At 35.1% G+C, this 25,159-nt stretch overlaps 1 protein-coding gene across 1 annotated transcript in view; it reads left to right on the top strand.

The window, feature by feature from the left end:
- Window positions 1-25,159, top strand: part of KLHL1 (kelch like family member 1) — a 223,231-nt gene that overhangs the window by 109,459 nt on the left and 88,613 nt on the right. Inside the window, exon 5 of the mRNA XM_004577433.2 lies at window positions 17,679-17,891. Within this exon, the coding sequence (XP_004577490.2) occupies window positions 17,679-17,891 (213 nt within the window). The remainder of the gene's footprint in view (window positions 1-17,678; window positions 17,892-25,159) is intronic.

A 25,159-nucleotide genomic window follows, 5' to 3' on the forward strand; every position in this document is an offset into this window, starting at 1 on the left:
CAGAATTAACAATTAATAAAACAGCAATTTTTCTGGAAAAAATGGAAAGTAAACACTGTTTTAAGTAAAATGGACTAGTTCATCAAAAGTAAATTTAGACAGATTTACTTAAGACTCAATAAAGGTTTAAATAACATACTGCTTTATTATACTCGTTAGAAGCAAATTTGCATTTTAATTGGACTAAGTTTGAAATAAGGAGAAATATATGGATAGAGATGTGATTTAGTTTCTTATTCAATTCTAATTGAAAAAAGATTAAATTATCAATAAAATTAGTGTTTCTATTTTCACTCCACTGTATGTGGATAACAAAGTGTAAAGTGACTTTGTTAATTGGGTGAAAGTAAAAATATAGGGAAAAAAGTTGCTTTTTAAGTAAATTCGCCATAGTGGAACTTGTTTAAAATCATGAAGTTAAAATTAGGATTAATGTTATGATAAGCTGTGATAATTTACTTTTCAGTAATTTAAAACATCATTTAGCACAGGAAAGAATATTTACTGTACATGGCATTTAAAAAGTACTGTTTGAAGAACTCGGTGGAAGTCACCATAGTAAGTTGATATGCTGCATATTTTTAACTGTTTCATATCACACAATTCTCTAAAAATTCCACCCAATTTTATTTCAAAAGGTAGAAATATGAGCCAGATATCACAAATTATTACAAATAAAACTACAATAATTTTAGCTAAGCAAGCATTAATATCTATGAATATCTCAGGTAGGATCTATCCTTGGCTGAAGGCAATAGTGAAATGAACCAGTAAAGCTTCTGTTTCTAGTCCAAAATGGACCAGTTTGACAGGACAATAGATGGAAAAACTTACCAACTCCCCCCAAAATAAAATAAACAGTAAAGAGGGTAGCAAACGGCAATCATCAACTCGTAGAGTAGTATCCCTGATGAACAGAATCTCCTCTTGTTGGATTTAGAAAGGTGAATATAAGATATATCACATTTTATGTTACATAGTTCCCTCTAAATATTTTTTGAAAGACAGATTTTACCCAGAGATATGGAGAGGAGGGTGGGTCGTCCATCTGTTGGTTCACTCCCCAAACAGCTGCAATGGCCAGAGTTGAGCCTATCTGAAGCCAGGAGTCAGGAGCTTCTTCCAGTTACCAATATGAGTAAGAGACCCAATGTCTGGGAATGTTATTTACTGCTTTCATAGGCTGTAAGGCAGGATCTGGTTGGGCAGCGGAGCAGTAAAGACACAAACAGGTGCACTTACGGAATGCTGGCATCACACGTGGAGGGGTAGCCTGATATGCCACAACACTAGTCCATTATTTTTGTTATTGTTGCTTTTGCTGTCACAAAAAGAATGTCTAATAATGATGTGTAGTGTAAGCAAAATGTAGTTTTCTTAATACATATTAAGAGCTTAACTTTGATTGACAGTTGCTTAAAATTTCATTATTAAAACAATGTATGAACGCACAAAACACTGCAAAGAGTGAAGCTGGTTGCTTTTGTTTCAGCTTCACACATGAACGAAAAAGTACCAGTAAAGTAGTATGGGTGGGCAGTTCTATTAGAACTTGGACTGTATTTCTCCACTCACTATTGAGTAGAGAAGAAACTCTAGGGTTTCTTCTGTGAAAACCCATGAACTTTTGAAGTATCCTTACATGTGTCTTTCAACAATAGTTTTAAATAACCAATATTTATTTATGTCCCTATTGAGAGAGTTGCAGAGATAGCACGACAGAGAAAGATCTTACAACTGCTGGTTCCGTTCTGCAATGGCTGCAATAGCCAGAATTAGGCCAGGCCAAAGCCAGGAATCAGGAATTCTATGCAGGAGTTCCTCTTGAATGTCAGGGACCCGAGTAGTTTGGCCATCCTCTGATGTGTTTCTTATCACTCTTTCCTTTTAAAGCAATATTTATTTACTTTTTTTGAAAGGTAGATTTAGAGAGAGAAGGAGAACATATTAGGAAGCTGCATTCAGGAGCTGGGGCAGGGTATCAATCCCACATGCTGCTGCATGAATTCGGTCCTTGTAATGTGTTTGCATTTTAAATTCAGTGTGAAATTATGTATCCATAATATATAGACTGTTCACTGAAAGATTTGCAAAACAGAATATATGTAAAATCATTCTTTTTAATATGGATACTACAATTGTCCACGAATATACTTTAAGAACATGGCATCCAGGCACCTTATTATACAGGGTGACAAAAGACTGACTAATATTTTTCTACTGAAGAAACTTCTAGTGCAATGTGATTTGCTAAGTTATGAATCACCAAAGAAGCCCTTGACTATCTTTGAGGATATGAAGAAAGACTTCACGCAAATTATTTAATGTCTACTCTGCCATAAGAAGCAATAACCATGAATATTTAATAACAAAATAACTTAATTTCTGGATGCATCACTTTCTTCAGCTTTTCAGTCTGTCTTTCATAAAGTAAGAACATATAATAGGATATCTTTGTACTATCTTCACCACATAGTTTTATCTCGGGTGTCATCAAATGATTGTCCCTATTCCCAGGTGCTGGCGTGGTTTGATAGAAATAGGGACCCACTCCTTTAAATGCCCTCCTGCCCCTCCCCTGCCCTGCTGGAGAGCAGGAGAACAAAAAAGAAATGAAACATTTATTCCACCTGCTTCCTCCCTTCCTCATAATTCCCCTGTTCCCAACCTGATTGTAGGCCCACCTGGGCTTACATCCCCCTCAGTTATGTAACAATATTAAAAATGGCATTGAGGTTTGCAAAAAGGTAACAGGAAAAAATATATGAAGCAATTTAACCAGATTTTTTTTATCTTAACGAAACTGTATCTAGATAATAGAGGGTTATTTTTTGGAGAGAGGTGGATAAAGGGCAGATGCATTTATACTGGCTACATATATCACATCCAATACATCAACACTGAAAGTTATTGAAAATATATTGAATAAATATATAGAAAATAGGCAAAATAATGTAATCATCTCTACACTATTTGAATAGTTCTTAAAAATTCAGTTATTTTGCTTTTCATTTTTGCACAAAGGAATGAAAATAGTGTAAACCAATATCCCCAGAACACTTTACATACTCAATTAGGTTTCAAATCTCTTAGCACTTTTAACCTAAGGCTTTAAGCATTTAACAAATGAATTTTTTATTGGAAGGCATTTACATTATTTTTCAACCTATATCAGTACTAACAACAGGGACTGAATTTATGCCTTTAGCATTCTCTGTGAAGTATTTCTTCATTATTATTTTTATGATCTGCATATTTCATAGAAAATTTTTCTACCTTTGCTAGACTTTCATAATATAAACCAATTTCAAGCAATAAAAGTCATGTATAAAGAAGGCATGGTTTAATATAACCTAGGTATTATTCACCCTAAAATTGCTTTGAACATTTTTTATGGTCTGCTTTTTCTAATGTTTTTGTCTTTGCAATGAGAAATTAAGATGTCATGAAAATAGTCATAATGTGATGTAAAGAAGCTTTCACATATAATTAATTCTCTTTATAGTAATTTTCATTCTATTATCATTGTTTGCATGTGTAATGTCTTATAAGTGTAAATATTCCATGAGTTTCTTATTTGTATATGATTTGATCACTAGTTAATCACTTCATTTCAAAAACAGAAATATCTATGTGTTTTCTTCAGAAAACAGAACCCAAGACAAAGCTAATGAACCAAGACTTTATTAGGATATGCAATTCTAAGGCTGGGAATTTGAAGGGATAAGAAAAGATAGCTCAGGAAGGAAAGAAAGCCAGTGCGTGTTGGTATAATTCTGAGCTGATTCCAGCCAAAAAGGAAAGCACATCTGACGGTTTTATAGGAAATGTCCTGTGACCAGGCTATGTGGAACGGCTTGCAGTACAGATACGTGGATCAAAGGAAGAAGATGAAATAAATTTTGTATGAAAATGCCTCATGTTTCTCTTAGTTCAATGTCTGTTCCATTATAGATGTCTATGTTTATATACTATTTTCTCCCCTTTTCACCTTCTTTGATCCCCTCTGCTTGATTTCTTGCCTCTCTAGAATCTAGATCAATGAAACCCCTACAGTTTCTAATGGCATAAGTCTTCATATCTTAATAGCTTCCAAAATTAAATATTCGAGGAAGATCTTCACTTTGGGATCAAGGAAGTAGATTAAGGGTAGAATTATCAGCAACTTTCTTGCCACTGATCATTCTCTTATCTCCTTTCAATCCGATCACCATAAAATGAATCTACTTGACAAATGTCAGAAGACCATGAAAATATTCATATATTAGACCACCTCTTTCATCATTCAAAGTAGCCACTCATGTATATTGCTTATAGCTTTGCCTTTTAGAATGATTTATTTCATCTCTGCCATGACTAACACCAATATACCAAATAAATCCATGTTAATTAGGATTTGACTTTTTTCCTTTTTTCACAAATTTATTTTAAGGGACTCATTCAATTCCATAATGTTGAAGGGATTATTTGCTTTTTTTTTTGAAATGTAGATTTGTAGAGAGAAAGATATCTATATCAATCTATATCTATATAGATATAATATATATGTATATGTGTATATATGTGCACATACATATACATACACACACACATATATATATATGTATATATATATATATATATATAGAGAGAGAGAGAGAGAGAGAGAGAGAGAGAGAGAGAAATCCTCCATCTGCTGGTTCACTCCAATAGTGGCTGCAACAGCTAGAGCTGAGCTTCTGCCAGGTCTCCCATCTGGGTGCAGGATTGCATGGCTTTGAGCCATCCTTCATTGCTTTTCCAGGCTATAAGCTTAGCGCTGTATGGGAAGTGGAGCAGCCAGTACAGGAACCAGCACCAATATGTAATGGTAGCAGAATCTCACCAGGCCCTGTCCAATATTTTGAGTCAATAGGTAAGCATTTGCCTCTTAATGCAAAGGATGCTCTTCATTATATATTTATTTTTAATATATTTTTAAAATGTGTATGTAATTTTGTTAAAATCAGAAAGACCGGAAAAAAAGACGGATATACAGTGACAGAAAGAAATTTCATGCCCGTTTGTTCCTTTAATGTTAGCCACAGCCTCAGGCAAGGACCTGTAAGCAAATCCACATCCACAGGGGTTGCAGGGATTCAGACTTTCCAGAATCCGTATGAGCAGGAAGCTGAAGTCTGATATCAATCTCAGGCACTGTGATAGAGTATGTAATCCTTTTGACCAGGGTCTTTCCATTAGCCTAAAAGGTTGGACCTATGAAATTTTAGAAGAGTGGATCATAATTTTATTGTTAAGAGTATTCAGAGCCTATGGAACTGTATCATAAAATAATAAAATAAATACATTTTTATAATAGAGTTTGTTTGGCTCTATTTCTGTCATTCTTATCTTCCATGAGTACTTCCAGAACTAGGTGTGTTCTTTACATGGCGCAAATAACAGGGAAGCTTGTATGATGTGACCTTGTTTGCAATAACTGCATTTGAAACTGGTATTCTGATGAGCTATGCAACAAATATATTATGATTATATCCCCAAGAACTTTCAACATGCAAAAGATCCAAAAAAATTATGTCACAATATCTCAGGTTGTATGGATAAAAGGCAGTCATTTATTCTCCAGCCAGATAAGTCCTCCAGCTGTATTTCAGACTGTACAATTACTGAAAATTCTGCTTATGCAAAGGATCCTTGAAATATCATGGGGTTTGTCCCCTTATTTCCAACATGTATGAGTATCATTAGGCTATTGATAGTTTCTACCACTTCTAACTTACTGAATCAATTAGTATGATGATATCATTGGCAGAGTGCGCTTTTTATGTTTTGAAATATGGTAAAATGATAAAGGTTTTTGTAAACTATATTATCACAGAAAAAGGCCAGGAGAAAGTATATTGCTAATTTTGTTATGGAAAATAAGCAGTTTTTACTCTTCTCTGAAAATTTTTGGAAAATAAAAATTAAAATTTCTTTCTTTTCTCCTTCTATTAATTATCTACTGTTAGACATGTCTATATCTATTCATTTCTTTAAATATAGCCTATTTTCTTTGGTTTATAGAGTCAGTCCAGGTATTACACTGCATTTTACTTGTAATCTATGAAACTGATACAATAGTCAATGGAATTACATGTAGAGGTAATAATTTAGCTAAAAGCATTATGCATTACTCCAAACTCACAACATGATGAATCACAGTGCAAGCAGTCCTTTATTTTGTGGCAACTATGATAATAAAGGTAGCTGCTAAATAAAGATTTAATTTGACACTGCTGATTAAGTGCTGCAGAGCATATAAAGGAGATATATATTCGATTTTCACATAAAATGTTTTGTGAAATATGCTATTTGATATCAATTTTAATAATGCTGGTCTAACTAGACTTTCTACATGAGTAGTAACGTGATTTAGAATTGTACTTATGGCTAATGTTCTTCTTAGGAAATACTAAATAAAGTGGGATAAAGCTAAAATACATAGGTTCATTATAAATTAAAGCATACTGGATTTGTAGAAGTTTTATATGTCTACCATCAAGAAGCTTTCAGTCAAGTTTTATAATGAGGATAAGTTAAACTGAAAATAATAATTGATCCTTTGTTCATTTACTAAGATGGTACTTAGGGGAGTACTATGGTGGTGGTTATCCATTAGCTCATGTTTCCATACAGAACATTTTTAGGTGGGGAGTTAGGTAGATAAGCAGAGTCAGAAATAAATGTCTTCATACCCACTCACCTTGAATGAAAGACTTCTGCTGCCACTTTTTTGGAACCACATGAGTTGTCAGGAGAAAAGCAGGAAGCACCAAGAATTAGACAATATTCAATGTGGCAAAAACTGACTCTATCATGTTTTCCTGGTTTTAAAAAGTCATCAAATGGAGTGTACAGGCATAAGAATAAACACATTTGTAGTAGCATGGCTGGTCCAGAGAACTTGACTTAGAAAACTCTGACACCCTGGGCTGTTTATTTCATCATGTTAGAAAACCAAATTTAAGTTAGAAACCAATGAATGAGGTTTCAGGTATTGTACAGATTTGGCAGACAATTGAAGAAGAGTGGAGAACCTGATCAAACACTGAGTACAAATAAGGAGAGCTCTTCCACGTAACTGCAGTATCAGTTCGACTGCTCCCTTGAGTGGTGTAGTCTAGTCTGGAGTTATTTTGTCTGTTATCATCAATTGGTTAAGCATTTCTTTTAATTTTCCACTGAAACATAACCATCCCTAGAACTGGGGAATTATATCAACCCTCTGTAATGCATTGAATGTCTCATGATACAATATATTAATAAATAATATGGACCATACATATGATCCATACTTGGTTATTCTTGAAGTTTTTCTTGGTTTTTTGGTTTACTCAAATATTTTAAAGAGGAAGCAAATATTGCCTTGTAGTACCTGGGAACTATGGCCTTAGAGGAATGTGCAGGCAAGTAGAGCCAGGTCAAACCTAGGAAAACAGCAAATAGTTAGGATGCAGCAAATACCCTCCAGATGGAATGAGTTGTCTGATATGATGTATCTGCAAAGAAGCCTCTGGCCTATTGGCTCAAGGGACCTATCCTTGAACACTATTTTTAGCCTAGACAAGAATTTGGCAAATTAGACCATTTTCTCATGCCATTTCAGCATCTTTTGACAACAGCAGTGCTTGCAAATGTTAGCTATATTTAGTATTTTGTCTGAGTTTCTATGGATTGTCCTTCATGAATAAAATCAATAGAGCACACAAACACACACACACAAACACACACCCACACATCATTTGCATGTTGATTTTATTTGCTAAATTCTGCATTGTCAGCATAACACGTACATGGGTAACAAAAAGCTTGCTGGAATACAGATATAATATTTTCCAAATTTTCTTTTTCTTATAGCTGTGAAAGGGGTTTGTTTCATAGGGCAGTCTGTAGCATGTTGATGCCTCTAGCAGACAGCCTGTCTACCAGCCAAACTATATGACTAAGTGAAATAAGAACATGTGGTGGTTTTCTAGCAATCTATGACATATGGTTCCTGCTCATTGTACTAAGAGTCCTCTACTGCACTCAGTACCCTTTTCACTCTCAGTTTGGATAAGAATCTCTCTTTCTCTCTCTCTCTCTTTCTCTCTGTCTCTCTCTCTCTCTCTCTCTCTCTCTCTCTCTCTCTGTCTCTCTCTCTCTCTCTCTCTCACACACACACACACACACACACACACACACCCCTATCTCCTCAGAACATATCTGAGAGCAGAGACATGCCATGATCCTAAAGATCTCTAAGAGTCTTCAATGTAAGCATACATTGGGTATTTTTGATGATTTTCCTGGGAAGCAAAGAAGCAGTCCTGACCCATTTCACAAAGTCATAAGACCCTTGATGATAAATGTTTCCTTCGCATATATACCATTTCCACTTCACTAGAGCCTTTAACCAAATCAAAGCCTCTATTGTGACTCAGGATGTAGCTGAAATTATGATGTTATGATTTTTTTCATGCCCATAAACCATGGGCTTAGTGTGCACCAAGGTCAAATAATGAACCAATAATTTCATCTGAAACGTGTTTATCTTTTAGCCAACACTAAGTACTGAAATGTCCAGAAGTTAAATGCATGCTACTAGCCTCTGATGATTTTTAGTTAGAAGATTCACATCTGAAAATAAATGAATTTGCAGGATCTGCATATCCAACTGTGAGTGGGATGTGTAATGTCCAGGAAAATAGTAGGCTAATAGATTGATAGAGAGCCATCGGTGCATCCTGAGGATCAAGGTTTGACTCAAAGTAGCGGATTCCCTGGTGGTTCAGTGATTTAAAAAGTCAAAAGCTTCACTAGTGTTGTACAAGATATCATACAAGATAGTGTAATAACATTCCAGGTATCACACTAACATCATTTCTTAATCAAATGGCACAACTATATTGCCACATGTTGTTGGTCAGGATCTTGAATCTTTGTGCAGCAATGTTCTTGAATCAGCCCGAATGTAAAGGCTATTTATCCATCTCAAAGGAAAACATATCAGCAGTGGCCTGCCAACAGCTTCAACATGTGTCAAATAATCAGCAAATTTAACAATGTGAAAAAATTCAGGTAGTTACAACCCATTTCAAATAGCGAAAATTGAATCTGAAGATTCAGTTGGGCAGACATTTTTTGAAAGTTATTTTAATGACAATTAGTACAAGCCAAATTATTTCAACCCCAGCAACAGCCTCTATGACACACACCATACCAGTTACTTCTGACTTCAAAGGCTGCAACATTGAGCTGCCAATGACCAATGACAAGTGTCCAGGCCTTGTACATACTATATAAATGTATGTGCACTAGTTCTCTCCCAGGCGGCTGTTTGGGGGAGGCATTGATGGTAATCTCTACACAGCTGACTAAGTATTCGGCATTCCATGTGCTGCAATTAAAAAAAATATGCAGTTAATAGAGAAATTCCCATCAGAATTTGGAAACAGGCACTGTGAAAGTTTGTGAGACCACAGTGAATCATTTCTAGACTCACCAGGATGGCAGAAAGTGTTAGTATTTGTGTCGATCACAGGAGTTGTAACTAAATAGATCGCAAATTCTTTGGTGGGAAGCCAATCAAGCTTGATTGAGAATTTGTTATTGAGGCAACAGTTCCAGAGAGCTCTTGAGCAAGAAGCTTTTTATTCAGATACTACACTTATGCTGATTTTTCTGCTAGTTAATGTTTGCTAGTTTGGCTATGGCAACTTTTGCACTGACATTTAACATTAAAATCTAGATTATGTTGCAGTGTGATTTACTTGATGTCATGAAGATGTTTAAATGGACTGGATAAAACTAGAAATCTAAGTTTGGTCAATGAATTATCCATTGTTCCATTCACATTTCAGCCCCCAAAGTTGAGCAGGATGGCTTGCAAGGTTACTGTAGCATATATGAGATTGTTTCTGGGCCAGGACAATTACATCCCAAATAGTCACCACATGAAGAAGACAAGGATCTCAGGTCTTCATGTCCTGAGCTTGCTTTCTCTCTCTTTCTCAAGTAATCACAGCACTGTGGTGGCAAGGATCCATAGAGATACATTTGATAACACAGTATTGCCTCTCACTTAGTTTTAGCAATATTGCTTACACATCAAGAAGACAAAATAGTCAAATATCAGGTTTCTTCAAGCTACTCTATTAAGTGATCCTGGAGGGCTCTAGCTTTCCACTGATTTTAGAAGCCTCAATTACTTAATGCATTGTAGGATGTCCACATGTGTCAGGGAAGTGCTCAGAAGAAAATTAGAGCGTAATTTAATGCAGATCTTTTGTCAAAGATGCTTATTCAAGTTTTCATGAATCCCTTTTATGGATCTCTGTTGTTGAAAATGCTAACTAAAGAGAATTATACCTGCTGTTCCTGACAACCAAAAGATTTCTGGATTTTAGAAGTAAGGTTTTTTGCTTGAATCTCAACAAATTATGAATCAAGTGCCCTTTTAAGAGATAAAATTGACTACATCAATTCAGTATTCCATTGAATGAATGATTCGATTTATTCCCTCATATGTGCAGTGTACAAACTAAATTTTTTTAGTTCCTTCGGGTATATTCATGTCCTTTCATCTTTGAATTTGTGTTCTCTGATAAAGTGTCTAACACATTTTGATGTGTGATAAATTTGAGTTGAATGACTAAAACCTGATGAGATTTATGCTTCATTTATCAGATACATTTTCTAACTTTTGAATAGCAAGCATGAAAAATTGATGAACTTGAAAAGTAGACAAATTATTTTTGGCAAATTTGTCCTGACTCCCCATCTGCCAAGATTGGCTGGTTATTCAAACACTAATCTGGGTATACCTGAAAACATACTTTGAAGATCGAAATAAGGTCAGTAATCAAACTGCTTTAACATAAAATGGTTATCTCTGTTTATAGAAGCATGATAACATTTGCTAACTGCAGAAAAATAAAGCAGAAGAATCATCATCTAGAGTATAAGAATAACACAGAGGAAGAATAAAGCATAAAAGGAGCAAAGATAATGTTAAACTTGTAAATACTGCTAAAGAACTATACTACTGTACTGATATGGAGAAAAATGGTGTGAGTCAGAGCAGAACCCCTGAATCTACAAGAATATACCATGGAAAATATAAATATAATTTTAAAAAGCAACTGGATAGTTTAAATACATACAATTGTATGGTGACTATGCACTTTTTTTTTTTTAAAGATTTATTCATTTTATTACAGCCAGATATACACAGAGGAGGAGAGACAGAGAGGAAGATCTTCCGTCCGATGATTCACTCCCCAAGTGAGCCGCAACGGGCCGGTGCGCGCCGATCCGATGCCGGGAACCTGGAACCTCTTCCGGGTCTCCCACGCGGGTGCAGTGTCCCAAAGCATTGGGCTGTCCTCAACTGCTTTCCCAGGCCACAAGCAGGGAGCTGGATGGGAAGTGGAGCTGCCGGGACTAGAACCGGTGCCCATATGGGATCCCGGGGCTTTCAAGGCGAGGACTTTAGCCGCTAGACCACGCCGCCGGGCCCGACTATGCACTTTTTAAAAACAAAATATATTCAAAGTATGGAAGGACTCAACCTGCCATTTCCATATGTAAAAATGTCAGAAGAACAGCTAGCCAAGCAAAGTAAGAGTAAGCTCAACCTCCAAACCACAGCGAGCAGGGAAATGGGTACATCAGTGCTACAACCATTTGCAATCACATGTTATCAGCAAAGTAAATGTGCTTGAAAATAGAAATTCCAAAGGATTCCAAAAGTAAGAGCTCCTGAAAACACCTTGGTTTTGTCTCTGAAACAGAAATCCAGCTAAATATCTTCCTTGACCTGGAGAACTGTGAGGTTATAAAGTGTTAAGCTACAAAATGTATAGACATTTGTTTTAAGGATTATAACTAGTACAAATCAGTCACTCTAATGTATTATTTTGACTAATACTATGTTTATTTTACTGCAAAATAAACAATATGCTTACTCAAGTAATTTTCTTCCTCTTATCAATAATTCTTTCTTACCCCTGATTGTCTATCTGTTTCAATTTAGAAATATAAAAATCTCTCCTGAAAGGTCATTTATGCTTACAAACATAGGAATAAGATTATATAAATATCAGTTGACAATATAATTATTTTGGCCCTGAAAAATTCTTAACTGGTAGGAGATAAACTTTCAATCTTCTGTAAGTCTGAAATGAATGCTACTTGATAAAATATACATACATTCATACGGATCAAAGTGAGTTCTTACAGCCAAATTTCTGAAACATGTCCTAGCAGGAAAGAATAAATACTATCTTGCATTAAACTTTCTTTTTCTATCAATGCTGTAAAGTATCACTCTTTATACTTTCATGAATTGTAAAGTAATGGATTACACGTTCAAAGTTTCTGCACATTTTGCTGCAGTGAAGGAAACATGTTTTAATAAATAGCATGCCACTGTGTAATGATTCACTTGACAACAGAGCATTTTTTGTGGACTTTCAGAGCACATAATTTTAAAGATTACACAGCAATTTTAAAATTTTTCTTTGTAAGATTTGCTGCTGTTGCCATGTTCAATGATATGAATTAGCCTACTAAAGGAATATACTGATGTGGAACAATCTATAAAGGTGAGAAACATATAGATTTAGGCTCCACCACGGAGAAAATGCCTTATATTAATAATTAAAATAATCAGTTACTACTATGTAGACTAATAGCTTGCACATTTGTGACAATTAAATCATTTAAGAAGTTGTTTACTTTTGTGTTAAATGAAAATATGGCAGAACTGTTCAACTGACTGGTGTAATTCCATAGTAGAAAAATGTGTAACTTCATGGAACACCTTGCTTTTATGTTAGGAGATAACTTGCAGCACACATATTGAAGTTTTGGTCAATATGTAATCCAGCATCAGAAACAGCCAGAGTTAAAAAACAAACCATCAACATAAACACATTTTTCACATAATGACTTAAACTTTGGAATTTCCTTTTCTAATATTGGTTAATCTTGAAACCAAATCAAAGAAGTATTTCTTTTCTAGACATAGCTATCAAATGTGTTCTCCAAATGAGAAGCTATTGTCTTGGAATGGTTAAGATGCTTTTTCTGGCAAATCATGTCTGGTGAATATAAGGGATGATATTTCTTTTATTTAAGTAGTATGTTTATGTATAAAAGCAACAGAAGGTATCCACTAAATATGTGCAATTTTATATGTTAAGTTAAAAATTAAATTTTAAAAATCAGTAAAGAAAAAATTCAAGTGTTCTCACCTCAGTCTAGCAGGTCTGGATGAGGTAGCTTATTCATCAAGGAGGGAAACTTGGATGAAGTTATATGAATATAATAAATTTTGATACTTAATATTCATTCTGTATAAAATTCTTGTTAATTAGGATGTTGAAAAATTCTACTCTATGTTCATTCTTTAAAATTTGATGACAAAATAGATAGTGGATAGAGGGACTCAAACACTTGGGCCATCGTCTATTGCTTTGCCTAGACCATTGACAGGAATTTGATCAGAAATTAACCAGACAGAACTATGACCTGGTACTTCTAGTGGATGCTAACAAGGCAGATGGCAGCTTTAGCTGGTATGCCACACTGGCTGCAAGAGAATACCATTAAATTTGTAGATATTTAGTTATTTGAACACCTATTTCTTTGCATTGGCTAACAATATTAAAGATCTTTTGAAAATGTAATGTAAGGGAAACATTTACTCTTACATTATTAAAAGAGGATGAATATGATAGTAATTTGCTTTCCTTAGGATTCATAGAAGAAAATAAGATTTTGAGGAGTTGGGCTGAATGGAATTAATATTTCTTTCATGGTTTTCAAATGAATGAGTCTATAATAAACACATCTTGCCTAGGGAATTGTAATTTCAGAGAGAAAAATGTGACTATCTCTTAATTAAATTACACTGCTTTGGCCTCTTTTATTCCCATCCCATTTTCATCTTCTGGACCATTAAATCCCTCATTTTTCCTTTTATCATAAAATGTGTTTCTCTGATATCATGAAATTAGGCACAAAAGATATATATGTATATAATTACTCACTTATGTATCTTATATAAATAATATGTAATAGTATATACATGTAATTATATATTAGTGTTACATATTGCCATATAATATGTATATACACTATTACACATTATATATATGTAATTAGGTAGGTATTTATAGATAGGCAGAAAACATCTATAACTCTGATATTAAACACGAAACAAAATTCCTTCCTCATCCAAAACTCAGGGTTCAGTTTCAGTTACTTGCAGTTAACTGTGTTCCAAACATATGAAATGATAAATTCTATACATAAATATTGCATGTTTTAACTTTTCCACCACTTGAAATGGAGTGATGAAATCTGTTGCCGTATCACTCTGTCCTGCCCGGTGTGAATCATCCCTGCACACTGCATATCCATGCTGTATTGTACACTTGCATATGCAGGGTTTTCTGCTTCATGTGGTGCTGTACATTACTGTGTCTTGGAATGTATCCCCGATGGATAAAATGAAGACTGCTTTCTAAGCAAAGAGGAATCACTCAGCAACATATTTTTCTTGAACAAATAATCAGAAAAAAAATTAGCAGAAAAAAATAATGCAGAATAACAATGACTTGTATTTATATAATGCTTGTTTTGAACCAATTTTCTCTTAGCATACCAAATTTGTCTTTATACTTCATTTTCATAAGAGTTTTTGGCATTGATACTATTTTTATCTTCATTTACACACAGGGAACTTCTAAAATCACACAGCCAATAATAGCAGGATTGTTATGCAAACTCTTGCCAACTCTCTAAATTAAATCATCCATAATCACTATACCAAATCATGGAACCCAGAAACATCAAGAGTTGTGTACAAGTTCCTTGTGATCACCTAGAAATAAGGATGAGCAAGCATCTCAGAGGTCAAAGCCTAAATCTTGATCGGCAGAGCAGGACCAGAAGGAAATTAGAGAATCCACAACCCTGATAATGTAATGAAAGCTGTTGTAGATTCAAGAATTAAAAAAAAATTTTAATATAATTGTTTTATTTTATATAATTATTACTTGGTTGATATAGGTGGGAAGGATCGAGGTTTAGGGAAAAGTGGGTGGACTTGTTATTTCCAAATATACTATTTCTTCTTGTTTCTGGAGGAAGTGGAGAAATACAGGGGAATACTGGCCTTATAGCCATACAACAACCCTTGTGGGCTCAGAACTGTAGTGTTTTTCTGGTTTCTGTTTACATGTTACTGTTTACTGTTACATGTTAACAGTTTGCTCTTTACATGTTAATATATGCCTCTTCGGCACTTGTCATTCAAAATGATAAAATAAATTATGTACTCTGTTCAGTCTGGAGAAAACATGGAGGGCAAGGCTATTTTCAAGAATTAATATAACACATTTTCTTGTGATAATGCATTATATTATTTATAAATCGCATTATGACCATATATGACTGTGAAAAGAATAATAAATACACTTCAGCTTAAAAATAAACAATAAGGAGGGCCAGATTTCTCAAAAAACTTGGATCTAACCTATAGTTTTGTGGTCACCTTTGAGGCCCACACTGTGGCACAGGGAATTAAGTCATCAAATGCAATGCTCTCATCCCAATAGGTGCTAGTTTAAGTCCCGGCGGTTCCACTTTCAACCCGGTTCCCTCCTTTGTACTCTGATAATTCAGACAAAGCTCTTGGCTCCTGGTTTTGGCTTGGCCCTTCCCTAGCCGTTGTGGTCATTGGAGAGTGACGCAGCATAAGGAAGACTGCTTTCTTTATGTCTCCCTGTCTCTCTAGCTCTTTCAAGTAAATAAATAAATAATACTACCCCACTGTCATTGAAGTTTATTCTAAAATATGCATCTTAATGGATTTTTCCCGCACATGTTGGCTTGAAAATTATGGTCTGGAAAATGTAGTTTTTTCTTGAAGTTTTTCTCAGGAGACGTATTGGGAAGAAAGGTAAGAGCAGGGGAGCAGTGGGATCTTGCCTTCTCTGAGTCCCCATTATTCACTGAAGAGTTGTACTTACAATGTAAGACAATGACTGTGGCCAATTTTTAAAATATATATGAAAGGCTGCATTTTGTTGTGGTGGTTTCAGGCTCTGTCTGCAACATTAGTATCATATGTGGCCTGATTTGTGTCCTGGCTGCCTGTGGAAATTGCTACCTGGCTTTCTGCTTATGTTCCTGGCAAAATAGCAGCACACGACCCAGGTATTTGGGATCACTGCACCCATGTGGCTGATGCAGATCGAAATCCTGTTCCTGCTTTTGCCCTGGTCGTTGAAGCTATTCGGGGAGTGAATCAGTAGAAGGAAGTGGGTGGGATTTCTCTCCCTCTCTCTGTTTCTGCTTTTTAAATAAATTTTTAAAAATAATAAAATAATAACGGTATATGAAAAAGTCTGTCATTTTGTGGTCTCTGAAGATTTATTTTTCTTTACAAGGTCATCATTTCATGTTTTGAATATACATGCTAACGATTCCCTGCTATGATCTAGGCTGTATGCCAGGATTGAGTTATACAAATTTACATAAATTGGGCTCTTACACCTGATTTCAGGCTCCCAAGTGTACTGAATAATTGTCTACAGTTTGAAAACTGCTGTGGAAGGGATAGAAATGCCACACAGGGGGAGGAGATTGTGGAGGGCAGGCTAAATCAAATAAGACTAAACAGAGCTTCTTTGAAGACCATAGAACGCTTTTGAACTAAGCACAAAATTGTAACAGAATTTAGGGAAACAATAAAGATCGATGTAGATTAATACTATTTTTGATCAATGGAGTGAATAGTGGAGAACATGACAGAAAACAATGATAAATTCAAATAATGTTAAATAATTTAGTAAATGGAAAATGGATAAAGGAATTAATAAATATTAGAATCAGTAGAGATCATATTACATTAAGCAGCTGTACTCAAATGAAAAATTTAAATCAAAGGGAAAAAGGAGACGATAAAAATAAAACAAAAGAAACATCAGAATTATTCCATGATCTTATTTATGTTTTAAAATACTACTTGGGCTTTGGTACAGAAGATGCAATGGGCACTAAAAATAGCTTTAAGCAGGGTAAAAGAAGCAATCTCGAAGAAAATAATGGGAATCTTTATTAAGCCAAAGAATTTATAATGAAAGAACGGCAAAGGCGTTAATGATAGGATAGAATTTATGGAACTGTGATTTTTTTGACTTGTGTGGCCAGTCTGTTTTGTTCCCCCCTTTTGAATAAACAATGATGCATCTTACAGCATTTTCTGTGTATGATTATATTGCTCTTTTCAAATTCAGATGTGTATAGTTAAGCTTTTAAACTGTAAAATGTTATTTTCATATGCACCCAATCTTACATAGCATACACTTGAAACTTGAATGTTTAATCACTTAGTACATTCCGCCTGCATAACAAAGCTCAACTTTATAATCCTCCAGTTATTACAAGATCTGCACTGCCCGGGATGGGGATGCATTTACACTTCAATTACAATTACAATGCTTTCATCTTAACAGCTTCTGGTTTCTGAAGAATTGAGTCTCAAGGATTATGTTGTGATGAGAACAAAGGTTATTGACTACTCTCCTCATTTCTTTCAGGGATGCTTTACTAGCTAAATAAAAGTGGAGCAGAATTCATGCCAAGCTGTTTTCTCCCCACAGGAAAATATAATGGAAGTTATCAGAAACCAAGAGTTTTTACTCCTTCCAGCTGAGGAACTCCATAAACTCCTAGCCAGTGATGATGTAAATGTTCCTGATGAAGAAACCATCTTCCACGCATTAATGATGTGGGTCAAGTATGACACTCAGAGGAGATGCAATGACTTGAGTATGCTTCTCGCCTTCATTCGGCTGCCACTGCTTCCACCACAGGTAATGCGCAGTGCTGCTTTAGTGGGTCTGACCTGCTCCAAATGTCTGCATTTAAATTAACAGCACAATGCATGTTAGATATATACATATTTAAGAGAAGAAAATGAAAAATGTCTGGAGTATTGACACATTATGAAGTCTAATTAGAAAGGAAAATACAATGGAATAAGTTACTAGTTACATTAAAAACCAAAGCAAACAAACAACAACAATAAACAGCGAGGAATCCTGATGGTCTGGGGTTTTAGAGGGGAACTCATGGCGAAGGTGTGGACAATCCATGTGCTGGATCAGCGATGCAGAGAGGTCGAACAGAATAGGCTTGAGTATTGATTTTTGAATTATGATAATAAGAAGGTCATTGATGGCTTTGACAATTGAGCCCCTGTGGAATACAGTTAAAGAAGGTAGGGATTCAAGAGGGTGTATATGTTTAAATCATCTTCAAAAGCTTTACATAAAGGTCACATTGTTTGAAAACCTATGAATTATGCCTGAATTTGCTTATATCAAAATAAAAATATTTTAATTCTACTTTTCCACATGCTTTTTGAAGTATGACTATGGAGTCCTTAAACTTGTGAAAATGAACAGAAAACATTAGTCTGTATACATTTAACTATTTATTTCCAATACAGCGAATAGAATCACGCACACCTTAACATTTTACAAAGACTCACAGCATTCATATAAAGCATGATGCATTATGGTAAGAATCTGAAACAAGAAAAACTGGAAACCAAGAAGTCAAGGGAACTCTAAGGGATACAGAAGCTACAAATAGTGGAGCAGCTGCGATTTACAGTGCTGTGGTAGATTTTCCAAGGAAGAGAAGATCCCTACTACCAGTGTCCAAGGTTTGTGTCCAGACTTGAATAGAAAGGAATCATGGCCCACTGTGCAGCAAAGAAATCACTGTGACATTTCATGTGAAGGCTGCCTTACATAAAAAAGCGTATGACATCTGTATCTTTGGAATTGGCTTATTTCACAGAGCATAATAGTCTTAGTTGGTAATAGTCCTAGTTCGTAGAATTTCATTCTTTTTAATGGCCAATTAGTATTTCATGGAATAGATGTACAACTGTTTCATATTGCTGTTGTAAATTGTGTTGTTGTGAATATAGAACTGCAGATCACTTTCTCATATGCAAACTTAGTTTCATTTGGATATAATTCTAGAAGTGGGATAGCTAGGTCATACGGCAAGTAAATTTTCAGTTCTCTTTCACTTTCTGTATTGACTTCATAGTGGTTGTACTAGCCTGCATTCTCATCAACAGTGAAGGAGAGTACCTTTCTCCCCACATCCACACTAGCAGGTGTTGTTACTAGAGCTCTGAATTGTAGGCCAATCTCATTGAGTTTAGGTTGAACCTCAATGTGGTTTTAATTTGTATTTTTCTGACACCTGGGTAGCCTGAGCATTTTTTCATATGTCTATTAGCCATTTGAAGACATAAATCGTAAGGAATAAATTACAGTTGGATTTTGATAACTAATGAAATTAAATGCAATGTTTATTCATTGTGTATACATGTATATATATGTGTGTGTATATATATATATATATATGAGCAGCATTGAATATATCTACATTTTAAAAAGATATTTTTTAAAATTTAAAATCCAAAAAAACAGTGTAAGAATTTTCCTCTCTCTCTTTGTAACTCTTTCAAGTAAAATGATAATAATGCAATCTTCAAAAAATAAGAATGAGGCTAGTTTAGTGATTTAGCATAATAATCCTCCAACTGCTGGGTCAGCATCCCATATGGGTAGGGAACTAATACCAGCCACACCACGTTTGATCTAGCTCCTTGCTTATGGTATGTAAGGCAATAAAAATGCCCAAGTGCTTGTGCCCCTGCACCCACATAGAAGACTCAAAGGAAGTTCCTGGCTTCCATCTTCAGACAGGCTCAGCCCTAGCCACTGCAGCTACTTATGAAGTGAAACAATCTCTCTCTCTCTCTCTCTCTCTCTCTCTCTCTCTCTCTCTCTCTTTCTCCTAATCTCTCCCTTTCTCTCCCTTCCTCTTCATCTTCTGCTCCCTCTTCTCTGTATCTCTGCTTTTCAAGTAAAAATAAGCAAATAAATTAAAACAAAAAATTGAGGTGAGAGTGTGTGTGTGTGTGTGTGTGTGTGTGTGTGTGTGTGACAGGGGGGGGGGATTCCATCTGCTAATTTCTCTCCAAATGACCATGACAATCATAGTTGGACCATACTGAAGCCAGAAACCTAGAACTGCTTCTGAATCTCCATGTAGCTGGCAAGGATCCAATACCTGAGCCATCACTACCACATCCTATGATGTCCATGAAGGGCTTGTATGTAAATCTGCCACTTAATTAATGGGATGAAAGCATCTGAAGAAGCGCCCATGCCACGTTTGTTCTAATTTTTGACTTTCAGAGTTAACATTTCTTGTAACATCAAGAGTTTAGTTATTGAGTCCCAGTCAAAACAAAAACTGAAATGTAGGATCATTCAATTAAGACCCTTAAAAGTGAGTTGGAAAAGGCCATTTTTAAAAGCTGAAGGTAGAGAAAATAAGACAATAAAAACAAAATCTTAGATTTTATTTTTATTTGTGCTTAAAATGTATTTTGGAAATGTTAATTTGTATTTTCTCAAATCTAACTCCTTGGTTTTTTTTTATTAATAAAGTTGGAAGGAAGAAAGGATGGAAGGAAGGGATGAAAGAGATTATATTTGAGGTGTATCTATGAAATACATTGAGGTTGTTCTCTGTGTTAATATTATTTTATCCTCAGAAAAATAGGGAAACTGAGCTATTTTATTTGAATGAGCAATAATGGGTAAAATTTCATGTAGAGGTGGATAAAGTGTCATTAGAAAGTTGAAAAATTATCTGTGTCAATAGACGACAGGCCAGTATTTGTGTACAAGGATGTCGGCAACACAGTAAAAGCAATGAGGTATATCTGATTACTCAAATTCTGCATTTCACTCACATTAATTCTCTGAGCAAAGTAGTTTATTTAATTTTTGACCTTAGTTTCCAATTTAGAACAAGGATATTGGAGCCATATTAAGAAATCCTCTGGTAGCAACAGAAAAAGTAAGTTTTAATATAATAATTGATGCTCACTGAAAATTATGAGAAAAAACAATTTTATAGGGAAATAAGGTATATACAAAAATTATAAAATCTCATATCTATTGTGAACCTTTCATTTATTTCAAAATATACCAAAAGAAAACAAACTGAATGATACTCTTTTGCCTACTAACCAATTATGCCTAATAAAATACAGATGATCCTGCCATTGTAGCAATTTCTTTGCAATTGTATTGATAATTGTGAACTCAAAATTGTGCATAACATTTCAAGTTATAACTTAACTGTGCAGAGAAGAGCAGTTCAACATTGTGGCAATCATAATAACTGGGCATATATATATTCTTTTTATTCTAATTTAAGTGAAAAATACATTGATCAACCAAAATTTATTATGGCAGAAAACATCATGGCACATCAAGTTAGCCTAATTATGATGCTGAGATGGTACTAGAGAGTCCTGGCTACTCTCCTTTAGAGTATGGCATACCTAGCAGTTCAGCAAAAGCTTGCGCAGATTCCTCACCTCCGCTACTGTGTGAGATACCAAAAGGGGATTCTCTGTTTATGTATCTCTCTAATTCTCTTTTCTTTTCAAGTAAAAAATAACTAAATCTTAAGATTACAAAGAACTACCCAAAATAAGAATACATGCTCTATTTTAAAAATAATAGTTTGCTTAGTATTTTTCATGCCCAGGTGAAATATGTAGTCCTTGAATTTATTTATTTGTTTATTTATTTATTTATGTATATTTATTTATTCTTCCACAAAATATATTTGTAAGCATGGAACATTCCATCTGTCCTATCCCCCCATCCCTCCATACAGGGCCTTCTATTGTTGTCCCCAAGATATTGTAAAAGCATAGTCATTCATTTCACTGTTATAAGCTTAACTTTCTGATGTGTAAGTGTATCATGACATGGAAATTATAGGAAAGTATAGAAAGTAACGTAATGTAGGAGAATCAAGATGGCAGAACAGAGCAAGGACACATTTAGACAAACGGAGAAACATTAGCCAGGATGAAGCAGAGAGGGTACACTCCAGGAAATAGGAGATCCCGGCATCACGTTCAAGTGCGAAGTTAGCATTGAGCCATTATATGGGCCCAAGAAATTTAAATTTTAATTCTTTCCAACACATCCTTTTGAATAATCTAAATTACACTACTTCCTTATTTGTAAACTAAATATTCATGCAACAATCATAAATATATACTGAAATACCTATGGAGAAAAAATGAAGAAAACACTAAGCATTATGCCAATACAGTTAATGCACATAATGGAAATATCAATAAATGTAGACATACAGCACACATATTTAAAAAGTGTAAATAAAATGAAAACATGATGATACTAATTTTCATTAATAATGCAATAAAATGTACTTAAAGAGGTCTTTTAGTTAGGTGATAAAATATGAATGTATCTTTATTAAGATGATGGGAATAATATCTACTACTCTTAGAAAATAACAGTTCTCTGCAATTTTTAAAGAAATATTTTACTCCAGCCTTGGGACACCGCATCCATGTGGGAGACCCAGAAGAAGCTCCTCACTCCTGGCCTCAGATTGGTTCAGCTTAGATCATTGAGAACAGATGGAAGCTCTTTCTTTGTCTCTGTTCTCTCCATAAACCTGATCTGCCTTTCTAAAAAAGAAATAAAAAAATAATTCTTTCAAAATCATTTTAATTTTATTGACAAAGTCATCTCTTTATCAATATTATTCATCCCCTATGTCTTTGATTGGAAATTACTTAAAGAATAATAATAAGGGAAATCCAAATTAAAACATCAATGAGGTACCACCTAACGCCAGTAAGACTGGCCCACATGAATAAAAGCACCAACGACACTTGTTGGCGAGGTTGCGGGGAAAAGGGAACCCTACTCCACTGCTGGTGGGGCTGCAGGCTGGTACAGCCTCTATGGAAATCAGTATGGAGAATATTCAAACAACTCAAATTCAACATACCGTATGATCCAGCAATAGCACTCCTAGGAATATATCCAGAACACTTGTTCTATGAGAAACCAACATGCACTCCTATGTTCATAGCAGCACAATCAGTAATTGCAAAAACATGGAAACAACCAAAATGCCCATCAACAGAGGATTGGATAAGAAAGCTATGGTTCATCTACTCCATGGAATACTACTCAGCTATTAAAAAAACCAAAATGCAGTTCTTTGTGGCCAAATGGGCCAAACTGGAAACCATAATGCTAAGGGAAATGAGCCAATCCCAAAAGGTTAAATACCACATGTTTGCCTTAATTTAAGATGATATGATGTTATGTATAACATGTTATGTTTTGAATGTTATATGTTGTGTATAAACTAAAATTGAAGTATAGGTGAGGTGGTCACAGAAGGTGGCTGGGAACCCGCATTTACTTTTAACATATTGGTTACTCATTACTATGTCAATTAATTCCATAATGATGTAAATTTTTGCTGATGGTATGTTGGAGCTTTCAATTGACTGGGATGATACTCTGCTGGCTCTGTCATCAGACCAGAGAGGGTATACCTAAGAAGCCGTTGAACTTGACGGGACAATAAGATGCTGGACTCTATGTTTGGTATACGCTTGCAATGGGGAAATCTCAACTGAACTTGAGCTGTGGTTATGCAACAAGGTGGAGGAATCCACCATGGTGGGAGGGTTTGGGGAGGGGTGGGGAGAACCCAAGTATCTATGTAATTGTGTCACATAATACAATGTAATTACTGAAGTTAAACAATAAATAATTAAAAAAAAAAAGAATAATAATATAAAAACATCTTGGAAATCAGAAAAATATATCAGATATGATTTTGGTGACTTTTAAATAAAGTAACTATTTGGTATGGAGTAGCAACGTAGCATCTTTTATTTTTTTAGTTTAAAATATTTCTTGAAATGCAGTTAATAAGAGATAAGGAAAGTCAGAAGTAGAGAAAGATCTCCATCTATTGTTTCACACCTCAAATTGCCATAATGTCTTGGAGCTGGGCCAGAACAAATCCAGGAATCAGAAGATCCATCGAGGTCTCATGTGGGTGGCAGGGCTCAAGCACTTGGACCGTCTTCTGCTTCCTCAGGCACATTAGCAGGAAGCTGGATCAGAAGTGGAGGAGCAAGGACTCTGGCATCTCAGCTTGGGGCCAGACATGCTGCACCACAACCCAGGCCTACATACAGAGATTTTAACAATCAAGGTTAATTAATATTAAATGAATCACTTATTCCCGAGAATGTTCAAAGCATGAAGACCCATGGCCCCTTGAAAATTAGCTTTTAAAAACAAGCTCAATCAAAGTGTGAAGGCATCTCTAAATTATTCTCTGTTGTAGTTTAAAAGAAATACAGTATTTGTTTTTTTTTTTCTAGTGTAAAAAAGAACTATAATAGTTACCTTAAACAAATCATGATTTTGAGTGCGGGAATGTTAATCAGTTCTAGACAGAAAGCAAAAATAGAAGAAATGATTCATTGAAGATGATATTTCAATTTTGCATTTTTAAATCATTGTGTATTAGATTGCTGATATCCTGATTTAAAAAATATTTAAAGGGCCCGGCGGCGTGGCCTAGCGGCTAATGTCCTCGCCTTGAATGCCCCAGGATCCCATATGGGTGCCGGTTCTAATCCTAGCAGCTCCACTTCCCATCCAGCTCCCTGCTTGTGGCCTGGGAGAGCAGTCGAGGAACGCCCAAAGCTTTGGGACCCTGCACCCGTGTGGGAGACCTGGAAGAGGTTCCTGGTTCCCGGCATCAGATTGGCGCGCACCAGCCCATTGCGGCTCACTTGGGGAGTGAAACATCGGACGGAAGATCTTCCTCTCTGTCTCTCCTCCTCGCTGTATATCCGGCTTTCCAATGATAATAAAATCTTTAAAAAAAAAAATTAAAGAGATATATTATTTTTTCTAAATACTTAAATACGTGTCATAAAAATATTAGTTGATAGATTCTGTTAAGGAGACTTTGTTTTTATTTTCAGAGGATTTCAACAAAATAATGTGCCTAAGGCTATAACACATTTCAGTCACCACATTTTACAAATTCAAATTTGTCATGGTCCTCTGGTTTTACTTTTCATTTTTATTTTTGATACTTAAAGAGGCCAAGATCTATTTGTTTTTTCAATACTTGGACAGATGAAACATACTTATGCAATGAATAA

Source organism: Ochotona princeps, chromosome 12 (assembly GCF_030435755.1).
Source record: "Ochotona princeps isolate mOchPri1 chromosome 12, mOchPri1.hap1, whole genome shotgun sequence".
Lineage (NCBI taxonomy): Eukaryota > Metazoa > Chordata > Mammalia > Lagomorpha > Ochotonidae > Ochotona > Ochotona princeps.